Source organism: Malania oleifera, chromosome 13 (genome assembly GCF_029873635.1).
Source record: "Malania oleifera isolate guangnan ecotype guangnan chromosome 13, ASM2987363v1, whole genome shotgun sequence".
Lineage (NCBI taxonomy): Eukaryota > Viridiplantae > Streptophyta > Magnoliopsida > Santalales > Ximeniaceae > Malania > Malania oleifera.
In genome coordinates, this window is record NC_080429.1 from 78135503 (window position 1) to 78159126 (window position 23624).

A 23624-nucleotide genomic window follows, 5' to 3' on the forward strand; every position below is an offset into this window, starting at 1 on the left:
TTTTAGGCTTGTGAGGACATTAGAACTTTTAAGTTTAAACATCTGGCATGGATCTGCCTTTTGCATGTTACTTTGTTTTGTTATGATCTAAAGATTTTTTTTTCGGATTATCTTTTTTTTTTTAATATATTAAATAATAACTTTTAAAAAAAATAATTCCTAAAATAACTCTGACGTAATCTTGCTACTTGGTCCAACGAGATTTAAACAAATCTTGTTAGATCAAGTAACGAGATTTAAACAAAAAAAGAAATTATGTATTGACACTTGGCAGTCAAGTAGCGAGATTTGGCAAATCTCTCTGCTCCATCCGGCGAGATTCGCATGGACTTTGCATAGAGTATTTTTCCCCCCCTCCCGGCGTGTTTTTCCTCCTCCGCAGCGACCAACGAAGGCAAGACTGCCAGGAATGGATATTCCAGTGGAGCTGCTGTAAGCCACTGCGTTCCGTGTTTCGTTGTTCTCATCCATTGGAGCTGCTGTAAGCCACTGCGTTCCGTGTTTCGTTGTTCTCAGTTGTCTTTGACCTCTCTCTGAAAGGATGGATACTTCTCGGCAACCTTTCTGTAAGCAGCCATATTCCCTCCTGCCTGCCGGATCATCCATGTTGGAGGGCGGGGAACAGGATCTTTCCTTGCAGCCTTAACCAAAAGCTGGTCTTTTGGATCTGAACCTTATATAAAATTTGAATTAACATAAATGTAAAATCAAGCTCTATCTCCAAAACATGGGAAAGATTTTACACCAAATTACAGAGCATCCATGATCATTAAAACACCTAGAAGTTGCTACTTAGTGGCTTCGCTTACGAGGATACTATTAAGTTATTACGCGTTGACAGAGGGAAATGGTGCATTCAAAGTTCTCAGAGTAAGGGGAGGTGAAATTGTTAGCTTAATATCAAGTTAAAGTGCATTGAATTAGAGGGTTGGAAAATTCATGAAGAGGAAAATAAGCATATAAACAGAAGCCCCTTTAGAAGATTTTTTATAAGAGAAGGGGAATTCTGGGGGGAATTGTTTAATTGCTCTTTTCATTTTTCTTCCTGCGCCCTATGGAAAACTTGCTTTCTTCAGAAACGTCTGGAAAATGTTCGATGAAATTCCTGTTAGAAGAGTGAAAACTAATAGGTAGCAAATTGATCGCGACAAACGATTTCGTACCATAGAATGGGCTTCAGATCCTGTTAGAAGAGTGAAAACTAATAGGTAGCAAATTGATCACGACAAACGATTTCGTACCATAGAATGGGCTTCAGATCTTTTGTCGGGGTTCCAAAAAGGTGGAAACAACTCAGGAGTAAAACTAAACTAGAAAGCATTCGTTGGTGCCCCGAGCACTCACCTCTCCAAACGACGTCGCCGGAATTCCCGCCTGAGAGAAAGAGTGAGAGAATAACGAACAACAGCTATAATTTCTGGATCCTCCCCATTTTAAAATTATAGATAATAATAGACAATAAAGGGCCAAAGGCGGGAAGAGATAGAGAGGAACTTTGGGAGACGGAGATGTGGTGTCATCTAGTGATAACGGGAAAAAGCGATTTTCGCTTCAACCTCAGCTGCTCCACCGGAATATCCATTCCCGGCAATCTCGTCGTTGCTGCGGCGGAGGAAAAAGACGCCGCAAGGGAGGAAAAACACTCATGCAAAGTCTACAAATCTCACTCCTGCCAGATTTGACTGTCACGCGTAAATACGTTATTCTTCTTTTCGTTTAAATCTCGCTTGGATCAAATAAGTCAAAGTCATTCTAAAAATAATTTTTAAAAAAAAGATATTATTTAATATATTTTTAAAAAATAAATAAGGGAAAAACTCATTATCTAAATCATTTTAATTGATTTTTTGGTTTGATTGAAAATTTGAAGTTACTGGACAATGTGTTGTACTGGAAACAATGGTTGTCAAGAAAATATATTTTCTTGGTTACAAAAAAAAAAAAAAAAAAAAGTGCACTTTCGAAGAAGTCTAGCAGCCATTTCCCACTCATCTCATTCTCCATGCTTTAAATGCCAAATTGACATGACCATGGGGCCAGCTTTTACCTTGATTCAACCTTTCTTTGGTCTATAATAATTATCTATCCCTTTTAATTTACATTTGAGAATGGAAAAAGATTTAAAGCTGTTTGACCAAAGACAACCCAAAAAAGGAAAATTATGTTTAATAAAAAAATTAAATACTTGATACAAAATTTAAAGCAAATAAAAGTAAATCACACAAATATGAAATAATAAAAAATAAAAAGTAATTATTTCTATATATGTCCACTCTCCTAAGCCCAGCCATCTTGAGATTTTACTAATTTCATTTACTTTTGGAGGCTAAGAAAGCTTTTTCAAATTGGTGATAAGACTCCATAGTGGCAAATATTATATAAAATTTTTAACAAATTTAAGTTAGAGGAACCTTTGTTGAATTTTCATCCATTTCTCTCAGTATATGAGGAAAATGGAACATTTGGCTAATTAAATCTCATAAAGAAGTTGCATTTTATTTATCCTCACTAACATATGATTTTTGCCAATTTTTTTTCTCTCTCGTCACTCTAAAATTCATTGCCATATGATTTTAGCATTTCTAGTGAAGTATGCTAGGACATATTGATAATATAGAAGCATGTGAATATTGTCGTATTGTTTACTATGCGCTTGATCTGCTATTGTTTCTTTAATATTAACAACCCTCTAATGTAAGGACCAAAGAATCATATTAAAGACCCCCAAGGTGTGGTTCAGGTGATAGTGCGGGCTGCGGGAGTGCCTTTCACGAGGTCAGGTGTTCAAATCCTCCCGGCCTCGTTTCCGCCCCTGGACTCCTGAATTTACCTTTCCTTTAAAGTTGTGGGATCAACTTCAAGGGGCGCATGATTAGTCACGTGGACCGTAAAATGGCACGTGGATACCCGGTGCGTATTTCAAAAAAAAAAGAATCATATTAAAGGGGTTGGCTCGGACTATTATAGCCAAAAATGGACTTTGGAGATGTGAATGGCATTTTAAAGGTTAAAAAAAAAAAAAACTGAGAGGTGGAGGGTGAGCCTTATACAATGAGGGGAAATAGTTGTGAGCAAGATATCAAAGTGAAAAAAATTTGTCAAAAAGTGTAGAAAATTTGAGAGAGCAATGTAGGAGCTCAGAGGTTTGCACAATCCAATGGCTCTACTTTGGCAGGGGTGGAGGTCTGAGCTCTGCCTTGGCAAGGGTGAAGGTTTGCACAAGTTGAGGTGGAGGTCTTCATAGCTATGAAGCAAAGGTGAAAGAAAACAAAATATAAAAGGAAATGTCATAAGAAATCAGACAAGTAGCTCATATAGCTATCAGCATGCATGAATAGTATCCTCCTCCCATGCATTCAGTTGTTTCTTTTTGTTTATTTATTTTCTGATGTTAATTTTGTGTTGTTTTGGTCCTGCAATTTACTAGTTGGCTTTCTTTAAAAGCATATTAGAAAGTCAAAAAAATGTTTGGATCTATAAAATATTAATAAAAAATGTTTTAAAAATATATATTCAAAGACAGAAAATAATAATAATAATAATAATAATAATAATAATAATAACATTTTTCAAAAAATATCATATTTTTGTGAAATGGCCAAAATACCCCTAGAATGGAGAATTCTCAAAATTTTTCAAAAGTGCCTAACATTCTTGAAAAGATTAGTAAATAGTTTGGCTAATTTAATGCATTTGCATGTTCACTTTGCATGTCTAATTATTGCAATCGATCACATTTAAATGTGCATGTGTGTGTGCATCTTATGATAGAAACAAAAGGAAAATGGTATTTTATATGCTACCTCATGTATCTCAAATCTAAGGGGATTTTATATCTAGCAAAATTCCCTCTTTTTGAGGCATTGTTAGGTATTCTTAAATTGCACAATGTGTTTTGCATCCATACATAAAATAATATAAAAAATAGTAAAATATTATATTTATAGTTAAAATTAAAATCCCTTTTATTCAATTTGAAATAATTCTAAAGTTAATTAGATATCGTCTACGGAACGTGTGTATAGGGTACACTAGTACCTTCCCCTCACATAACCGTACTTTTGAACCTAACTTTGGTAAGCGTAAATTGAGACTACTGATTCCATAACTTGAAGTTATCTTGACACTACAAAAAACGGGGCTATTAGTGATAGTTTTAAACCGTCACTAATATTACAAAATCGTCACTAGTACTTACTAGTGATGGTTTAGCGAGTATCTGTGATGGCTCTAAATTAGTCGCTAAATCTGTGGTTACTAATACTTATTAGTGACGAATTTGAAAATCATCACTAATAATAAATATTAGTGACGGAATGAAATCATCACTAAAAGCCTAAAACTGTTATTATAAATTCTACATTTTCACGACTTAAAATCGTCACTAAAGCCCATGTGTTAGTAACCATCACTAATAGTCTATTATTAGTGACGGTTTAATAATCGTCACTAATGCTCACGGGACCAACTATAGTGACGGTTTGAGAACTATCACTAATGATGGACTATTAGTGACAAATTTGAACCTTGACTAATACTTAGTCATGGTGTTATTAGTGACGGTTTTCAAACCATCATTAAAACTTTTAAATTTTTTTTCATTCATTAACTCCTCTGAAAACCTATAATTACATTTTATCATACATAAAATTAAACTAGAATTAATAAGTCATTCATAAATTATTCAAAATTAAAATACAAATTGTTCAAAATTCAAGTACAAATTCAAATTAAAATACAAAAATTAATTCTGTTCAAATTACAAAAAATACAGGAAAAGTCCAAAGCCGCATCTGATTATAGTGTCTGGTGTCTATTCTGGGGATCATTAAGAATAAAAAGAATTCATGTAAATGGTAATGACACAGTACAAAGCAGTTGTTAAGTCTAAGGGAAATGGGATGACTTTGACATGATCCAAAAGTTAAGACTTTAACAACTACTAGTATTGCGAGGATTTGCACACACTAATCTTGTGCACAAACTCATCTAATTTTAAAATCTTTCCTAAATATAATGGAGAAGATTAAAACCACCATACTTACGTGTGGTTCAGATTCAAAACAACGTGATATTTCTTGTCTGATCCCTGTTTTGATGCTGACAAAGCACTAGTATCTTATGTGTGCATTTAGTGTATGAACAGAGTTTTATTTCAGCACGAACGTAAGATACCGAAAAATGGACGCCAACAAGAACATAAAGCTCACACTCTCCTGGCGTTTTCCATGAAGATTTAAGAAGAAAGAAGATAAAGAAGACATTTGTTTTTACTTGTATATGAATTTATTTTTATATATTTGGTCTGTAATAATGCATACATCTTGCATGTTATGTTTTAAATGCTCAGATAACCGTAGAATGACCATAGGGATCGAATGACCTTAGGGCACCATTCGGTCAACCGACACCAGACTTTTAAGGTTATTTCTCAAAGGTCTTAGACTGACCATAGGACCCTAAATATTGTATAAAAATGTCTCCCATAGACTTGAAAATAAACATCATATAATTAGAGACATTATTTTAAAGAAAAGGACCGAAAATGCAGAAATTGGCATGTTCAGTTGACCAAACTTAGTTACACTGAGTTCCTCGGTCGACCGAACTCCCACCGAGTCAACATATTGACCGCTCGATCGACTGACCAAGATTATATGGGCAATGCCCTGGTCGACCGAACCCCGACGTGTGAGATTCCAATTGCCTAGTCAACTGAACTTCATAGTTCAAAACAGTCTGGTCGACCGAACCGCACGAATTTGGAAAATCTCCTTTTAAACCCTTAAATTGGTCGACCATATTCTCAGTTCACTTTCTCCACAGTTGACCGAACTGTGACATTCGATCAACCGACCCTTAAGTTCGGTCAACTGACCCTCTCAAGTTGGTGAATTTTTACCGAAGTTAAAAACGTTGTTATTTTTACTAACCTCACTTAAACCTTTTCTAAAATGACTAATATGTCTCTAATGGTCATAATTTTTAGAAAGTCTATAAATGCCCCCTCATTTGCTTTGATTAATAACTTTGATTAGCCAAATTTCTCTCTCTAATCTTTTAGGCTAATTTTTATCAAAGTTCCCCTAAACTAATTTTTCATTGCAAAAATTTTTCTTTGGGGTAAAATGTTTTTAAACTCTCATACTCTCTTTCACTCTCTGTGTTTGAAAAATAATTTTTGAAAGAGAGCACTTATCTTGTTTTAAACTCTCCAACTCTCTTTCCATTTGCTTTTTTCAAAATCATTTTGGAAGAGAGCATATTCATTTTGGGCATTTATTTTTATATATACATGCTTACACTCTCACATATTATTCGTCTTTGAAAATCATTTTCTTGAAAGTATAGCTTTGGTTTTCTCCCAGATTATTTCTTTGATAAATATTTTTTGGGAGAAAATTATTTATTACACAAATATTTCCTTGAACATAAACTCCTGATTCTACAAATACTTTTATTTGAAAAAATCTTTGTTGGAGAACATAATAATCATTTTAATATCCATGTATTTTATTTGTGCAAATTATTTAGATAAGCACCCTTACTCCCTGAGCATTATTTCATATCATTGGAGTGTGTATTTTTATGAGTTTAATGTGTACATCCATGCTTGTATTTAGAAGTTTTTTCATATGCATAAGGTTCAGCCCGTAATTGAATTGTGGAGTTTCAGCCTTGTAAGTGAGATCGGTTCGATTCAACCCGAAAATTGAACTGGGGAATCTCAAACCCGTAAGTATGACTAGTTCGACTTAGCCTAGTAATTGAGTTGGGGTTTTCCTCACCCCGTAAGGAGATGATATAAAAGGCTTCGGCTTTGCCTGTTTAAGTGGGCAGGGTTAGTGGAATCCTTGGGGAGTATGCCCAAGGCGGGGACATAGGCAGTATTGGCCGAACCTTGTTAACAAATCTATATGTCATTCTCTCTCTATTTTATTTAAATTCCTACACTTAAATTTTAGTATATGTATGCTTGTTCATGTTTTGTTATAACAATCTTGCATGCACACAAAACTAATTTAAATGAGATATACAACACACGTGTATGTATGCACACACTGATAACTTAATCGTTGTACATACACGTTTTCAATATTGAATGGGATATGAACTATGGTGAATCGGCGTAATTTTTTAAATTAGAGAAAAATGTTTTAAAACCCAATTCACCCCCCTCTTAGGATCACACCAATTCCAACAATTTCGAATATAAACCAGAAGTAAGTATGATGGTTTTAATCTTTTCCATTGTATTTAGGAAAGGGTTTAAAATTGGACGAGTTTGTGCACAAGATTGGAGTGTGCAAATGTTTGCAATACTAGTAGTTGTCAAAGTCCCAACTTTTTTACCATGTCAAAGTTATCCTATTTCCTTTGAAGCCTACTGCTGGTTTGTACTACGTCATTACCATTTACATGCAATATAATGAGAGGAGGAACCACTTGCATCATCTCAACGTGCTCCATGCACCAGTTTTTCCATATCTGCTCTCCAGGCTTGCGTATTAACCATCTGCTATTTTAACGTCCACTTCTCAGTTTCCACCGTCTTGACGTGCTTCGCGCACCAGTGGTTCTCAAGATCTAAGGAAGAAAGGTTAAACCAAAAATTAGACTTAATTGGCCAATTTGATCATATCCATAAAACTATAAAATGACATAAAACGACATTTACTTGACTGACTTGGTAAAAATCAACTTGAACCAGCTTGAATCGAGGCTAGTTACGAGTTTCTAGTCCTCTACCTTAAAAATAAAAATAAAAAATTGTTCTGCAATTGCTATATGTAAGTATCATTCTCATGAAATAAATAATCTAGAGTTGGAGAAAAAAGTGAGATTTTTCAAAATGCATAAGTATTTTGTGATTTTCAACCATATATTAACACTTGTATGGGTAGGATGAGTAGAGAATAACAAAATACATAGGTATTAAAATTAATATTTTATTCATTCAAAAGATATTTTTATATATTTCATTAGAATGAACTTTAACTCTATGTTTGAAAGAGATCTTGAGAAAATCTTCTCAAATTCAAATTTAAAATTCAAAATTTATACTCTCAACTGTAGTATAGATAATTTCATTCTCATTTAATTGCGTTGCTTCCTCAATTGACTCAGTTTGCAAACTCTAGAATTCCTCATAAAAAAAAAATACTCCTCAAGTATTGAAGTTAGATATGAATTCTCAAACTTATTTCCCTATAAGTAATAAAATAAATTCATTATTGAATATGTACTTTTAACATGACATTCAAAATGGGTCAAACCCTATTTTGATTATGACAAATACTACGGTATTTGATGGTTGTCGAGTGTGTGTGCAAGTTTTCATTGATAATATCATATGATGGCACTCGAAGACTCGAAGAAATATGAAGACCCCTTATTGCTTTTAAGTGTTGCATTTTTTCATTCAATTGGGTCTGTAATAATCATTTATTTCAAAGTATGTAATAATTTGCATATCATGCATGTAGAAACTGATAAGTTCAAAACCTTAGAAAAACCTTAGGGATCAGTTGACCGATGCCAAGTTTTTTAGATTAAGTTAAAATGCATAAAACCTTAGGTCTTTGCACTTACACGTAAAATAGTCCCCAAGATCACATATAATATCAGGGGAATAAATTGAATTAAATCAGGACTTCAAGGGTAAAATTGTGAGGTTTTGGGCAACCAAACTCCTAGCGTTCAAAATACTTCAGGTGACCGAACTATGGACCAGTCAAAAAGTTGACCTGGATTTGAGCGACCGAACTCAAATGACTTGAGTGTCCATGGTCAATCGAATTCGTACCATGTACTTTTCCATCATCCACGGGCGCCCGAACTCTTAATTCATTTTCATCTCGGGCGATCGAACTAGGAAGTTCGATAAACCGAACTAAGGACCAGGCGACCGAACCTCAGATAGAATGAAAATCGCCTTGGTTCAACCACCTAAAGTTTTCACCGAGCGCCCGAACTTCAAAATTATCTTTTCCTATTATGAGTGCTCGGGCGGCCGAACCTAAAGTTCGGGCGACCGAAAATCTCAGATTGCTTAATTTTTAACTGTGGTAACTCGGGTTAAATAAGGGTGAATTGGTTTTAAAATTCATTAAACAAATTTAATAATACCCTTTGTGTCCTAATGTTTATATTTTTTAGTAAGACACTATATATGTGATCGTTTGCAAAAATTAAAAGAAGATTAAGGATTTAGATTAGGGAAATTTCCTCTAAAATTTTGAGAGCCCTATCTTCCCATACTAAGCCAAATACTCATCCTTTGCTCATTCATTTGAAAAATCTTATTGTGTGAGAGTATTCTTGAGTGATTTTATAATATTCCTGCTTGCTAAAAACTCTCTTTGATTTATTGGTTGATTGATTTTTATTGAGAGTTTTAGCTTATAGTTTTTCCCCCCGATTTATTTAATAACTTCATTGTGTGGGGAAAACTTTGAAGCTTGTGAGTCTTGGCATTTGCATTGCAAGACTCCAAGGCTTGTATTTTGATTGTGATAAAATTATTTTTGACAAGCCTATATTTCAAATATCTCTCTGTGCTAGAATCTTGAGAAAATATTTTTAGAGATATTTTGATTACTATTATTGGAAATCTTTGAAACCCTAATTTGTGATTGAGATATACTTTGGTTTATAGTTTCAAAGATTAACTTATTGATACACTCTGGTGTTAGATTGAATATAGACATTATCTTGAGTGTTGATTGCACACATACATCATTGAGCTTATAGTTCTTACATTATTGGTGTGCATTGATTATACCGTATTGTTTTGTAGTACATATTTGCTTGTTGAGAAGCATACTGTTTGCACACAAAATTGTATTTCATTATTGTATTTCAGGCATGGGTCTAAATATAGAGATTAGCCCTGTTGAATAGTCCCGGATTGGCTTAGACGCGGTTAGAAAAGTTAGGTGTACCATCCTGGTAACGTGTAGGTTGAGGTCAGCCCCGCTAATTAAGTGAGTATTAGTGGAATCCTAAGGCTTGCGAGTTAGAGGCAGGGACGTAAGCACAGTTGGCCGAACCCCGATAACATATCATGTGTGCACTTTACTTTTCCGTAATTTATTTTTTACATGAGTACTTTTCCGTAATTTATTTTCTACATGTGTATGTTATTTTATGAATGTTACGTAAGATTTAATTTTCGCATATTATCTTTGCATTTTGGTTTATGTGTATATAGAAAGACCATAAGTCGTTGTGAAATACTGCTGTTGGATTAGCTAAACCTAGGACAAAATTTTAAATACCCAATTCACCCCCCCCCTCTTCTTGGAAATACACCAAGGCTAACACTCTCATCAACTTGGTCTATTAAAATTCTTACAACTTTAGCATATGCTAATTAAGGGTAGTGATCAGTAATTAATACTAAATCGTATAGAAGTTGCAACCCAAACAACAAATTAAGTCAAATTATAGATAATAACTTTGGTATACAAACTGAATAATTAATTTTATTTTTGCACACCCAACATTACATTGAAGTTGCCTACAAAGACATAGTAAGATTTTTGCTTTTATCATTTCAACTAATGTGTACTCTCCAAACATATTGGAAGTGAATCGTGTTATGACAAAAAATTAAGAGAAGAATCTTTCAAATGTTAGAAGATTGTAAGGCCCATCTAATAGTACAATATTTGATTAGTTCATGCAAATTTTGCTAAAATTTTAATCTGAAAATTAAAAAAAAACCAAACTTGTAAAATAAAAAGACTAAAACGTCTATATGTACATTCCACATGATCTTGCTTTTAACTATGAGATGAATGAAACTTATATTCACCGTGAACAAAGCTAAATGAGGCATAGGCTCCATTCAAAAAATATTAAGAATGAAACAGTTCAATTATTGGAGAACAAGCATGTATCTATAAAAATAAAAAATAAAAATGATGGGCACACATATCATTATGAAACAATATCAAAACATTGATAGCGAACAAAGCTAAATGACCATCAAACAAAAAAAAAATTTAACAGAGAACAAGAAAACCAAAATGAATATATTCACAATACAGGTAGTCGTACCCTGCATTTGTAAACAAATTATAAAATAGTAGCAAAGTTTAGTAAAAAAAATGGTATAAATTAATTATAAAGTATAAGCTTGCATTAAACTGCCACATCAATTAGACATTACATAATACAAGAGGCTCCCAGTACACCTGAATGGAAGTCTGTTGTCTGGGAAGAAATCAGTGCACTAGAAAAGAATGGAACATGCATGGAAGATCACAGAATTACCAACTAGAAAACGTCCTGTAGGTTGCAAATGAATATTCACTGTGAAATACAATGAAGATGGAAGTTGAGTAAGGGTGCACTTGGATCATGCAGGGAGGATAGGGAGGAGGGAGGAAGGAGGAGGGTTTGATCGTGCAGGGAGCTGGGAGAGGGGGGGGGGTGATTTGGAATTTCAACGCAAAAGGAAATTAAGGGTTCTGGGTAAGGGTATTAGTGATGAAAATATTCATCACTAATACCCAAAAATTCATCGCTAATATTTTCCCCCAATTTGAGTGTGAAATCTACTATTAGTGACGATTTCATTTTCGTTACTAATAATGCATTTTTAGTGACGGTTTATAATTTTGTCACTAATAGACCACTATTAGTGATGAAAGTTTTTGTCACTAATACCCAAAAAATCGTTGCTAATATTTTCCCGCAATAGTTTGAGTAGGAAAATGAGTTTTTAATGACGAAAGTATTAGTGACAATTTCAGTTTCATCACTAAAAGAGCATTGTTAATGACAGTTGTAAAAACCATCATTAATACTTAGACTATTAGTGATGAATTTGATTTTCGTCACTAATGGCTTATTATTAGTGACGATTTTAGCTCTATTACTAATAATTTTGTCACTAAAAACCCTTTCTTTTGTAGTGAAAGAACATAACTAGCATAAGGTAGATAATTTTCACTTGACAATACCTATAGCCATTCCTCTTTTTTTGCTATGTTGGGTATGGGCTGGTATACTTTGTTGATTCTTTTTCTTTATGTGCCCCTTGTGTCGGTAATAAAGTCGACGAAAGCTAAAAAGGGGTTTAGAGCTTCATGATGACTAAGGAAAGGTTATATCAAGGAAAAAAAAAACTAAGAAGCTATTGGTACCATGCCTCTCCAATAAAATGTGCCACATTAGCATGTGCAAAGTTAAACTGTTTTTTTTTTAACTAAAGGAGGGCGGCAAAAAGTTAAACTGTTTATGTAACACGATTTTAGTGAAAAAAAAGCTTGGGGGGGGGGGGGAGGTATGCCTATGAATATAGGTCTTTCTCTTCAAGAAGCAAGTGTTGCAGATTCTTATTAAGGAGCGTATTACTTCCAATCAAGACAAATGTCACTTAGTATTCAAGATAGAGCAACAATAAGGGGGGAAAGGCAGTTGTCTTGCAAGAGCTACATGGTAAGGGACTTGTGCATCGGGGCTCAAATTCAATTTTGTGGTGGGATTTGTTGAGTTAGGCATATATATTACGTTTTGAATTGGATTTTGAGTGTGTATTGGGATTTAAAATGAATTTTAAGCATGATTTGGGCTCTGAATTAGATTTTGAGGATGGGTTGGGCTTTTAAGTTTAGGTGCAGTGATTTCAATTAGGCATGTTGTTGAGATACAGAGGTTAAGTAACAATAGTATATTGAATTAAACTTATCGTTTTATGATCTATATCCTTTTTTTTTTTTTCGTTTACATAATGATCAATTAGCGAGTTTTATGATTTCAAAGGAATTTGGTTCTTCTTATTTAGTGGTTCTTGTTAGTATACAAGTATATTCTTAGTATTTATTTTTCAAAATTCCAATTTACTATTTATTTGAACGCCATTGGTCACTTTAAAATAGTTTTATAAAATGTAAAATAGGTTAAGGACATGTTTGGTGTATGTATCTTTTCCATATTGAAATACTCAAGTAATTACAAAATGTCATATTATATAGAAAAATTAATAAAAATATACTTATAAGATGGTCTTTTGTTGTAATGACCTAGAAATTAAAACTATTAAAATAATTATGAAGTATAATAAATGAAATGGATTAACGGATAATAAGTGGAAAGGAAAGATTTTAGAGGAAGGAACAGCAGGCCTCGTCGATGAATGTTTTGTCTTCATCGATGAGTGTCCTTTTAGAGATCATGGATGAACTCTAGTCCATCGTCGACAAAGAAATCCTAAGAGAGTAATTTCAAACTTTGAATTTCGTCAATGAATGTATTTTCTCGTCGACGAAGTCTCTTCATTGGCTCTTCGACGAACCCTGCCTTCTCATCAACGAATCCACGTGGCACTAGCGTTTGTAAAAGGACCCAAGGTTGCTTCCACGCAAAGAATTCAAAAAAACCTCATTTTCTCTCTCTAAAAATCGTCTCCTCTGCCTTCTCTCTTCAAATCTGGCTCGGATTTAGCCTGAATCGCTGAACGGAAGCCGCTACGGTATTCTAGGGAGGATTCTCTCCACATCTAGTGGATCAATTTCTTAAACTAGGATTTTTGGGGAATGCTCCTAAGTTGAGGTAATGGTCTGAATTCCTAGTTTTGGGTTTTTATAAGTTTATTTAAGTTTACTAAGTTGAGAAAATGTGAAAATAGTAGTTTGTTTGGGATTATTGAACTAAACTAGGGTTTTGATTCAAGGTCCAAGTGAACCCCGTGGGTATCGGTTCGAGGATCTTGCCAACGTAGTTCATAAGTCAGGTAAGGGGAAATTATATATTAAATCAGGTTTTGTGAAATAAAGATAATGAATTATGTTATACTTATGTATATGTTTTTGGGATGGGTTTAAAAATGCCAACCATGTATATTATGTTTTCTGAGCCTAGATCCGCTTATTTAGGTTTGTATATGTGAAAATGGACTGATGAAAGTGAAAGGTATTTTCTAAAAAATTATAAGAAATGAAAATTATATTTTCAGTATTTAAATACGAAATTTGGGTTGGCTTATTTTACAAGGAATATGTATGAATTTTATTACTAAATTGTGTGGAATGAGTAAATGTAAATTCTGTGCAAATGTACGTTATATGTATGAGATGCAGGCTAAGTAAGTAATGCATTGAGAATAAAATATGAAATGAACTATGTTGCTTTTGTATGTTAATGCAACCATGTAAATGTATGACAGCTAAAAGTCATGTTAGCAGATTTTAGCGCATTTCTATGTGGACTAACTGATGACAGCTAAAAGGAGCTATTTTAGTAGATTCTAGCTCATTTATATGTGGACTAACTGATGATGGCTAAAGAGCGGTTGTAGTACGAATGAATGAAATGAAAATTGAATAAAATAGCAATGAAATGATAATGGAATGAAATATGAAATGTGAATGATGTAAATGGGAAAGAGTCACTTAAAGTGAAATGCAATGCAATGTTTAAGCTATGAACATGAACAGATGTGAGTGGTTGAATAAAGACAGAATGAATAATGTATTATGATATTAGAAGGATCTATGCTCGTAGAATATGTTATGATTGGGCGGGGCGTACTCTTCGGTTGAGGGCTTGCTGAGAAAGGCGAGTGCGCTAGTAACTTCAGATGTGGTAGTAGCTACATAACGTATTAGGGCAGAGGGAACCTACTTGTATGTACGAGTAGATTTCCCTATCCTTGGGGTCTTCGCTGGTAAACCTTTATTTGAACTATGTCAGTATGAGATCAATCTAACACTAGAGGGCTTACTGAGTAAAGTGAGTGCCCTGATATGTTTCAGTAGTGACCTTCGGGTTGCCTAAGTATCAGAGCAGAGGGATGCTACTTATATGAGCGGGTAAGCACTCTTATCCTTGGATAATCTCATGGGTTAAATCTTTTGCATGTGTTCGGTTAGGCTCAGGGAATGGTTTCAGTGTTTATGATAACGTTTTGCAAATGTTATTAAAATTATATTTATAAACCTCATGTTAACCACGCACTATTTTAATATAATGTTTCTTCTCGTACTGAGATGTGTCTCACTCGAATATGAATATTTCTTTTTCAGGACATCCTCGAAGTCGGGCTTAGAGAGCTCGATGGTTTATAGCATTTTTGAGGATTATAAAGAGAAAGGGTATATTTTGATAAAACTGTTAGGTTGTATAAAGTTTAAGTTTATGTTTTTATGTTTTAAGTCTGTTGAGAAAGGAATGATTATGAATACTGGTTTTGTGGATTGAGTTTTTGGAGGTATGTAGATTTGTGAATACAGGTGGATGAATGGTTAATATGGATTATAGGTAGAAATAATAAACTCTGGTATTATATTTATGAAGATTATGTTTATATTTTTCGCTACGTAAATGGTATATATAATGGATTATTAGGATTTAATCAAGTATAACGCACTAGACCGGGTTTAAGGGTTTGAGGCGTTACATTTGGTATTAGAGAAAATGATTTTGGGATTATATTTTGAGGATTTAGGGATGATTTATTCCAGAGTATAGGAATCAGTTAGGAGAAGGATATTAGATGGAAAGGTTAGATTAGGTTTAAGGAAGTATGAGATTTTGTCTTATAGCTTGGAGGCAAAAATCCCTTGGTGGTCTTCTGTGATTTTCTGATTTAGTCGACGGTCACAGAAAACCACAGCAAATCCATCGACGGTGATGTTTCTTAGCCGTGAGACTGGTCCTTATACGGAGATTTTGGATTTTTATTGGATTTAATCTAATGATTATGTCATTTGAAGTTATGATATGAAATTCTTATCTTTTCTCTGTCCTTTTTTAGGATAGATTCTGGAGATGAGAATGTAGAGGTTGAAGAATGGGAAGGTTTTGATACTTCCAGTGAAGAGGATGTTGATACATCCAAGGTGTTGTGGGGTATAACCCGTCAGGTTAAGGCAGAGATGAAGAAGGATTCTAAAGAACAGAACTGTCCATTTGCAGGTCAGGGCTACAACATTAAGGAGTTTATGGGGATGAACCCTCCGGCTTTTGTAGGAGGACTTGATCCAGTGGTTGCGGAGAATTGGGTATAGAAAATAGAAGAGATCATGGTTGTACTCGATTGCACAGAGGAACAGAAGGTCCATTATGCGGATTTCAAGATGACTGGAGAGGCAAAGCGTTGGTGACATTCTGCAAAGCTATTAGGGGATCAGAGGCTGATAAAGATAACTCTTACCTGGGATAGATTTAAGGAGTTATTCTTTGACAGGTATTTTCCTTCATCTGTCAAAGAGGAAAAGATTGAGGAGTTCACTAATCTGACCCAGGGGGATATGACGATTGTGAAGTATGCAGCTAAATTTGTGGAATTATCGCGTTTCGCTCCATTTTCTGATCCCAAACGAAGTAAGGAAAGTCAGGAAATTTAAGAAAGGCTTGAGGAGCAGAATCTACGAGCTGGTGGTCGGGTTTCAGGTCTAGATTTTTTCAAAACTAGTTGATAAGGCCTTGGTGTTGGAGAAGAGTATCCAGAGTAGCACTGAGTCTTTAGAGCAGAAGAAGAGACTTGCACCACCTAGTTTTCAATCTGAGGTCAATCAAGGATCAGGGAAGAAAGGAAAAGAAGCAGTGGGCTCTGTATGCCCGAAGTGTAATAAGAGGCATAGGGGCGAATGCTAGTTTGGCACTCTGAATTGTTACAGGTGCGGTAAGCCAGGGCATGTTAGGAAAGATTGTCGGGAGCCATTGTCTATGGTATTTGTGCAGAATCAGGATCAGGGAAAGCAGTAGGTATCGTTAGGAAAAGGTACTCTAGCTCGAGTGTATACACTTCAAGCTGAGGAGGATGCCATCAGAGAAGCAGGTATAAGATTATATTTAAGATAATGATAATTTAATTTAATGAAGAATGATTGAATGATTTATATGATGATATGTATGCTGAGTTCTTATAGTTATAGTTAGCGAATGAATTCAAGTAATGTGAAAGGATGATTAGTTAGTAAAATTTTGAGGACGAAATTTCTTAAGGAGGGGAGAATGTAATGACCCGGAAATTAAAACTATTAAAATAATTAGGAAGTATAATAAATGAAATGGATTAATGGATAATAAAGGAAAATGAAAGATTTTAGAGGAAAGAACAGCTGGCCTCGGCGACGAATGTTTAGTCTTTATCGATGAGTGTCCTTCTAGAGATCGTGAATGAACTCCAGTCCCTCGTCAATGAAGAAATCCTAAGAGAGTAATTTCAAACTTTGAATTTCGTCGACGAATGTATTTTTTCGTCAACAAAGTCTCTTCATTGGCTCGTCGACAAACCCTGCCTTCTCATTAACGAATCCACGTGGCAATAGAACTTATAAAAGGATCCAAGGTTGCTTCCACGCGAAGAATTCAAAAAAACCTCATTTTCTCTCTCTAAAAATCGTCTCCTCTGCCTTCTCTCTTCAAATCTGGCTCGGATTTAGCCCAAATCGTTGAACGGAAGCCGCTACAGTGTTCTAGGGAGGATTCTCTACACATCTAGCGAATCAGTTTCTTAAACTGGGCTTTTTAGGGATTGCTCCTAAGTTGAGGTAATGGTCTGAATTCCTAGTTTTGGGTTTTTATAAGTTTATTTAAGTTTATTAAGTTGAGAAAATGTGAAAATAGTAGTTTATTTGGGATTATTTAACTAAACTAGGGTTTTGATTCAAGGTCCAAGTGAACACTGCGGGTATCAGTTCGAGGATCTTGCCGACGTAGTTCAGAAGTCAGGTAAGGGGAAATTATATATTAAATTAGGTTTTGTGAAATAAAGATAATGAATTATGTTATACTTATGTATATGTTTTTGGTATGGGTTTAAAAATGCCAACCATGTAAATTTTGTTTTCTGGGCCTAGGTCCGCTTATTTAGCTATGTATATGTGAAAATTGACTGATGAAAGTGAAAGGTATTTTCTTGGAAATTATATAAGAAATGGAAATTATATTTTCAGTATTTAAATACTAAATGTGGGTTGACTTATTTTACAAGAAATATGTATGAATTTTATTGTTAAATTGTGTGGCATGAGTAAATGTAAGTTCTGTGCAAATGTATGTTATATGTATGAGATGCAGGCTAAGTAAGTAATGCATTGAGAATAAAATATGAAATGAACTATGTTACTTGTGTATGTTAATGCAACCATGTAAATGTATGACAACTAAAAGTCATGTTAGCAGATTCTAATGCATTTCTATGTGGACTAACTAATGACAACTAAAAGGAGCTATGCTAGCAGATTCTAGTTCGTTTCTATGTGGACTAACTGATAACGGCTAAAAAACAGTTGTAGTACGAATGAATGAAATGAAAATGAAATGAAATGACAGTGGAATGAAATATGAAATGTGAACGATATAAATGGGATAGAGTCACTGAAAGTGAAAAGCAACGTAATGATTAAGTTATGAACATGAACAGATGTGAATGTTGAATAATGACAGAAAGAATAATGTATTATGATATTAGAAGTATCTATGCTCATAAAACATGTTACAATTGGGTGGGGCGTACTCTTCGTCTAAGGGCTTGCTGAGAAAGGTGAGTGCGCTAGTAACTTCAGATGTGGCAGTAGCTGCATAACGTACTAGGGTAGAGGGAACTTACTTGTATGGGTGGGTAGATTTCCCTATCCTTGGGGTCTTCGCTGGTAAACCTTTGTTTAAACTGCGTGAGTACGAGATCAATCTAACACTAGAGGGCTTATTGAGTAAGGTGAGTGCCCTGATATGCTTCAATAGTAACCTTCGGGTTGTCTAAGTATCAGAGCAGAGGGGTGCTACTTGTATGAGCGGGTAATCACCTCTATCTTTGGGTAATTTTGTGGGTTAAATCTTTTGCATATATTTGGTTAGGCTTAAAGAATGATTTCAGTGTTTATGATAATGTTTTGCAAATATTATTAAAATGATATTTATAAACCTCATGTTAGCCACACAATGTTTTAATATAATGTTTCTTCCCTTACTGAAATGTGTCTCACTCGAATATGAATATTTCTTTTTTCAGGACATCCTCAAAGTCGGACTTTGTGAGCTCGAGGGTTTATAGCATTTTTGAGGATTATAAAGAGAAAAGGTATATTTTGATAATACTGTTAGGTTGTATAAAGTTTAAGTTTATGTTTTTATGTTTTAAGTTTGCTGAGAAAAGAATGATTGTGAATACTGGTTTTGTGGATTGAGTTTTTGGAGGTATGTAGATTTGTGAATACAGGTGGATGAATGGTTAATATGGATTATAGGTAGAAATAGTAAACTCTGGTATTATATTTATGGAAATTATGTTTATATTTTTTACTGCGTATATGGTATATATAATGGATTATCAAGATTTAATTAGGTATAACGCACCAGACCGGGTTTAAGGGTTCGAGACATGACATTTGTAATTAATTTTCAAAAAATTAAAATAAAAATAGATTATGTTCTACAACCATACATGTCCTCATCAACAAACTCATTAGGTGTACCCTCAAAGTCTAATACATGATACTTTTAATTGCGTTGATCAAGTTTCATGTATTGTTAAATCCTAACCCTCCCATGTGTGCACTCAATTTTAACCAAACGTTTAAGTTTATTTAGTAGATAAAAATAATAATAAAATAAGACATAGTGAAATTAAAATTATTATTTAAATTCTTCATGACTTTCATTTACAAATTTTTATCTTTATCATGAATAAAAATATCTATTAACAATCTAACAAATCACTATCATTCATTATTCATTTCATTCTACAATCTAAAGCATGCAAGTACAAGGCCCAAATTCATATATCCAACATTTGATTTTTCTTTCTTTTCCTTTTTTCTTTTTTGCTCTTTTGAAATTCATAATATATATATATATAATATCCATGGGAAATGGATGGTGACCTAATACGGTTGCCCAACTATGAATGCCTTTTAACCTAAAAGATTTAGCATCATTAATTGATAACCTAACCCAATAAATTTTTTAATTAAAAATGACTTTAAATTTTTTTCTTCATTTTTAAAAATTTGCTAACACTAAGAAGTCTTCAAACAAACTTAATTGATTTATATAGGCAAACATGGCCTGACCCAAATTTATATAGTCTTTATAATTTCATTTGGGTGGAGAACTTTATTTGAAGAATTAATTAGCTTTCCATTACATTTTTCTCCTCATAAAACCTTATTAAAAATAATTTTTTTTATTAAAATATGATGAAATATTTAAAAATTAAACAAAGAAAGTGCACATATTAAACTCCATATTGATTAGGTTAGGTTAAAAAACCTAATCAAGGTATGGTGGAACTATTCCACCAATAGCATCACAGCGTCAACGCCGCCTTGCATTTTAATACAATTTCGTAAGGCTTTGGTCGTGGGCCGAACGGTGGGCCCATCTCACGAATTTCTGGCCCAGTCCACGATATGACTTCCCGCAATCAAAAGTAGGACGACTTGGCGTGGCACACGCAGCCAGCCAACTGGCCGCCTCCACTTTGACCCGGACCACATAATGTGCGGTGTGAGCGTACCGTGGCTGAGCGGACGAAAAGTGGCGCTCCATAAAGAGTAATCTCCCAATAGAACGACTCCACGTGGCAAGTGGAGTGGCTTCCTCATCTGTGTCCACGTGGCCCGTTTCTAATTGTCTACTCTAGTGGGAAGATGATTCTCCACCATGTCAACCTAAAGCTAAAAGTAGGCATATTAGTTTTTGTGGACTAAGAGCAAAGATGACCTTATATGGTTATTTAATAAGATGCATTATTGTTATGATTAATCCTGCTCCATAGTAAATGTATGGTTTCTTTTTCTTTCTTTTTTTTTTTTATTTATAAAAAAAAGACTTTAGGGTTCGGGTTTTTGAGATCGACCTTATTATTTGAAATATAATTTGTGTAGAAAAAAGGAAGGTCAATTTTTTACATTAATCAAAAGATTCTAAACATCATTAATCAAAATAAATGAATATTAAAATAAATATATTTCTATTGTCAATTAAGTGAACACAAGACAATTTGAATCATCATTGTTCATGTTAATTGAGTAATTTTCTTAAAATGTCAATTTATTCTTAAGGGGAAAATTAAAAAAAAAAAAACTCTCACAAGTCACAAATGTCTCCTCAATATTTAATTTTTGAGGTATTTATACTTTTTTTTTAGTGCATAAATTAATTTTTGTGGACCAAGATCAAAGCATCAAACAACCTTATATGGTCATTTAATAAGATGCAATATTATTGCTATGAATGATACTTCTCCTTTTAGATAGGACTTAGGGTCCGATTTCAAATTTGTTATATTGGAGAAATAATTACCAGTCTAGAAGATTTTGAACGTCATCATACCAAAATAAATGTATACCTTTATTATTAATTAAAGGGATTTGAGTTGTTTTCATGTTAATAGAATAATTTTCTTAAAATGTCATTTATTCTTTTACAAATTTATAATTAAGGACAAAAGACACATTCACAAACAGCTCAGGACATTTGATTTTTAAGATATATACGGCCTATACCATCTTTCAATTGTTTCATAATAAATTGATGGATATAAATGTTTTAAAATTAAATGTCCAATAAGGTTTACGAAAATATTAAAAGTAGAAACTTTCTCCGATTCTCAACTCAGAAAAGAGTGATAAATTGCGAATGTAAACAATAATAGTGGAATAAGTAGTGTCTTACCTTATCTACGACCTATCCTTCTATAAGTGAGTCACCCTTAACTGAAATAGACCAATAGTTAAATGCGTCAATTGATATGGGAGTCATAACCTTTATGTGGGATTTATAAGCCCTTATATCTCTTTTAAACTCTTCTCAATATTGATTGAAAACTTACAGTGATCTTGAACCATACAACAATACCTATAACGTCATACCTTTTTTATTCCTCCTAATATTTGAACCTGAGACATCCACTATGAAAAATATAAGCTTTAACATAACACACTTTTTTTATTACAAACAAACAACCATATCTTCAATGCGACTATCACGCATTAATATATGTCTTTTATTTTTTTCATAGAACTTATGTCACATAAGCATATACGCTTTTTTCTTTAAAACTTTAACATACATGGAAAGTTTAACATATATAGAAAGTTATCATCAACATTTCATTGCTTATGTATTTTTCTTTTTAGGGTTTAATTAGAGTGTTATCCTATGTAACACTACACACAAACTATGTGCATTTGTGTATTGATTGTTAATTAAAAGACTATACTAAATCCTGCTACATTAAAGGAGATAAAGGACCCATCTCAAAATTTGAACATGAGACAAATTCGGACCCTTTATTGAGACACACACAATTAAATGTGCAAATTCAAATAAAACTAAATACATGCCTTAAATTCAAATATTTATTCTTCCTAAAATGCCCTTCATATTTGATTTTGAAATTAAAATAAATATATCAATTAATGAGTAAATTTATGAACATATATTTTAAAAATGTACGCGTGACCAGAGCAAACATGCCATCTCTTGTAAGGAATTGGGATTAGAGAAAGTCAAAGCCACGAAATTCCAAATCCCCTATATAAACACCTCCCCCCCATTCAATTAAATGCCATGCTCCCTCCTCTTCTTCTTCTTCTTCTTCTTCTTCTTCTTCTTCTTCCTTCTCCTCTGTACTCATTTTTTCTTTAAAACTTTTTTATTGAATATGGTCCGCCAAGCTCAGGCATCGCAAAACGATGTCGGCTCCGACAAGAGGCTCGTACCCGGACTATTCAACTCCGTATCCATTTTCCTGGCGTTGCTCGCCAAATATGCAGGTCGACTGTCGCGAAAGCACCGAACCGAACCGGGTCACTCGACCCGGCCGCCTCTGGCCCGGCCCAAGTACCTGTTCACGAACCGGAGCAACAAAACGCTGCCGTTTTCGCACAAGAAGAAGGCGGGGGAGGAACTGAAACTGGAACCGGAGGAACAAGGGTACGGTGACGGAGGGGTGTGGCAGAGGGCGATCTTGATGGGGGATAAATGTCAGCCGTTGGATTTCTCCGGCGTAATTTATTACGACAACGACGGGAAGCAGCTGCCGGAGTTGCCTCCGAGGTCGCCGCGTGCGAGTCCCCTGCCTAGCTATGTTTACAGCAAATGATTGCGTCACGCGCGGGCGAGCTAGTCGGGTGACAGGAGGGATGTGATTGGACGCCGAAGCTGCAATTTCTTTGAGCAGGTGAGGGCCGCGGTGACGAAGTTGTTGTCAAGGATGGAAGCCTCTCTCCTTCCCACCCTGCACCACCCTCGGACAGTAAACTCTTCTACGTTAATTTTGTATGTACATATTATCTACTAGGGACTTGGGAGAGTGTTTTCGGTTGTGTAGTTTTTACTTTTATTATAAAAAAATAAAATAAAATAACTCCATGTGGATTTTGTGTTGTGTTTCCACTTTTTGTGTTCAATTTATCAAGAAAAAAATTTGAAAAAAAAAATCTCTATAATTACATTAAAATTTAGGGAACGTTTGGTTTGCCCTAGAAAAAAATTATTTTAAAAAAAATTATATTTCTTAAAATTTCATTCTTGTCAATGATATATATATATATATATATAATTCATGAGAATATTTTTCAAGAATGTGTACAAAAAACTCAAATTAGTATTTAGTTTAAGAAATACCTAAAGAACAATTTTGTTTCTAACACAAAAAT

The 23624-nt window shown here is 34.1% G+C and overlaps 1 protein-coding gene across 1 annotated transcript; it reads left to right on the top strand.

Moving 5' to 3' along the window:
* Positions 1-22442: 22442 nt before the first annotated feature.
* On the top strand, positions 22443-23361 carry LOC131146875 (uncharacterized). Its single transcript, XM_058096709.1, has one exon. The coding sequence runs from the start codon at positions 22529-22531 to the stop codon at positions 23066-23068; it is 540 nt and encodes a 179-aa protein (XP_057952692.1). The 5' UTR covers positions 22443-22528; the 3' UTR covers positions 23069-23361.
* Positions 23362-23624: the final 263 nt, after the last annotated feature.

Excerpts from the sequence above, each read along its gene's own strand:
- LOC131146875 (XM_058096709.1), top strand. The coding sequence starts at position 22,529 with ATGCCATGCTCCCTCCTCTTCTTCTTCTTCTTCTTCTTCTTCTTCTTC.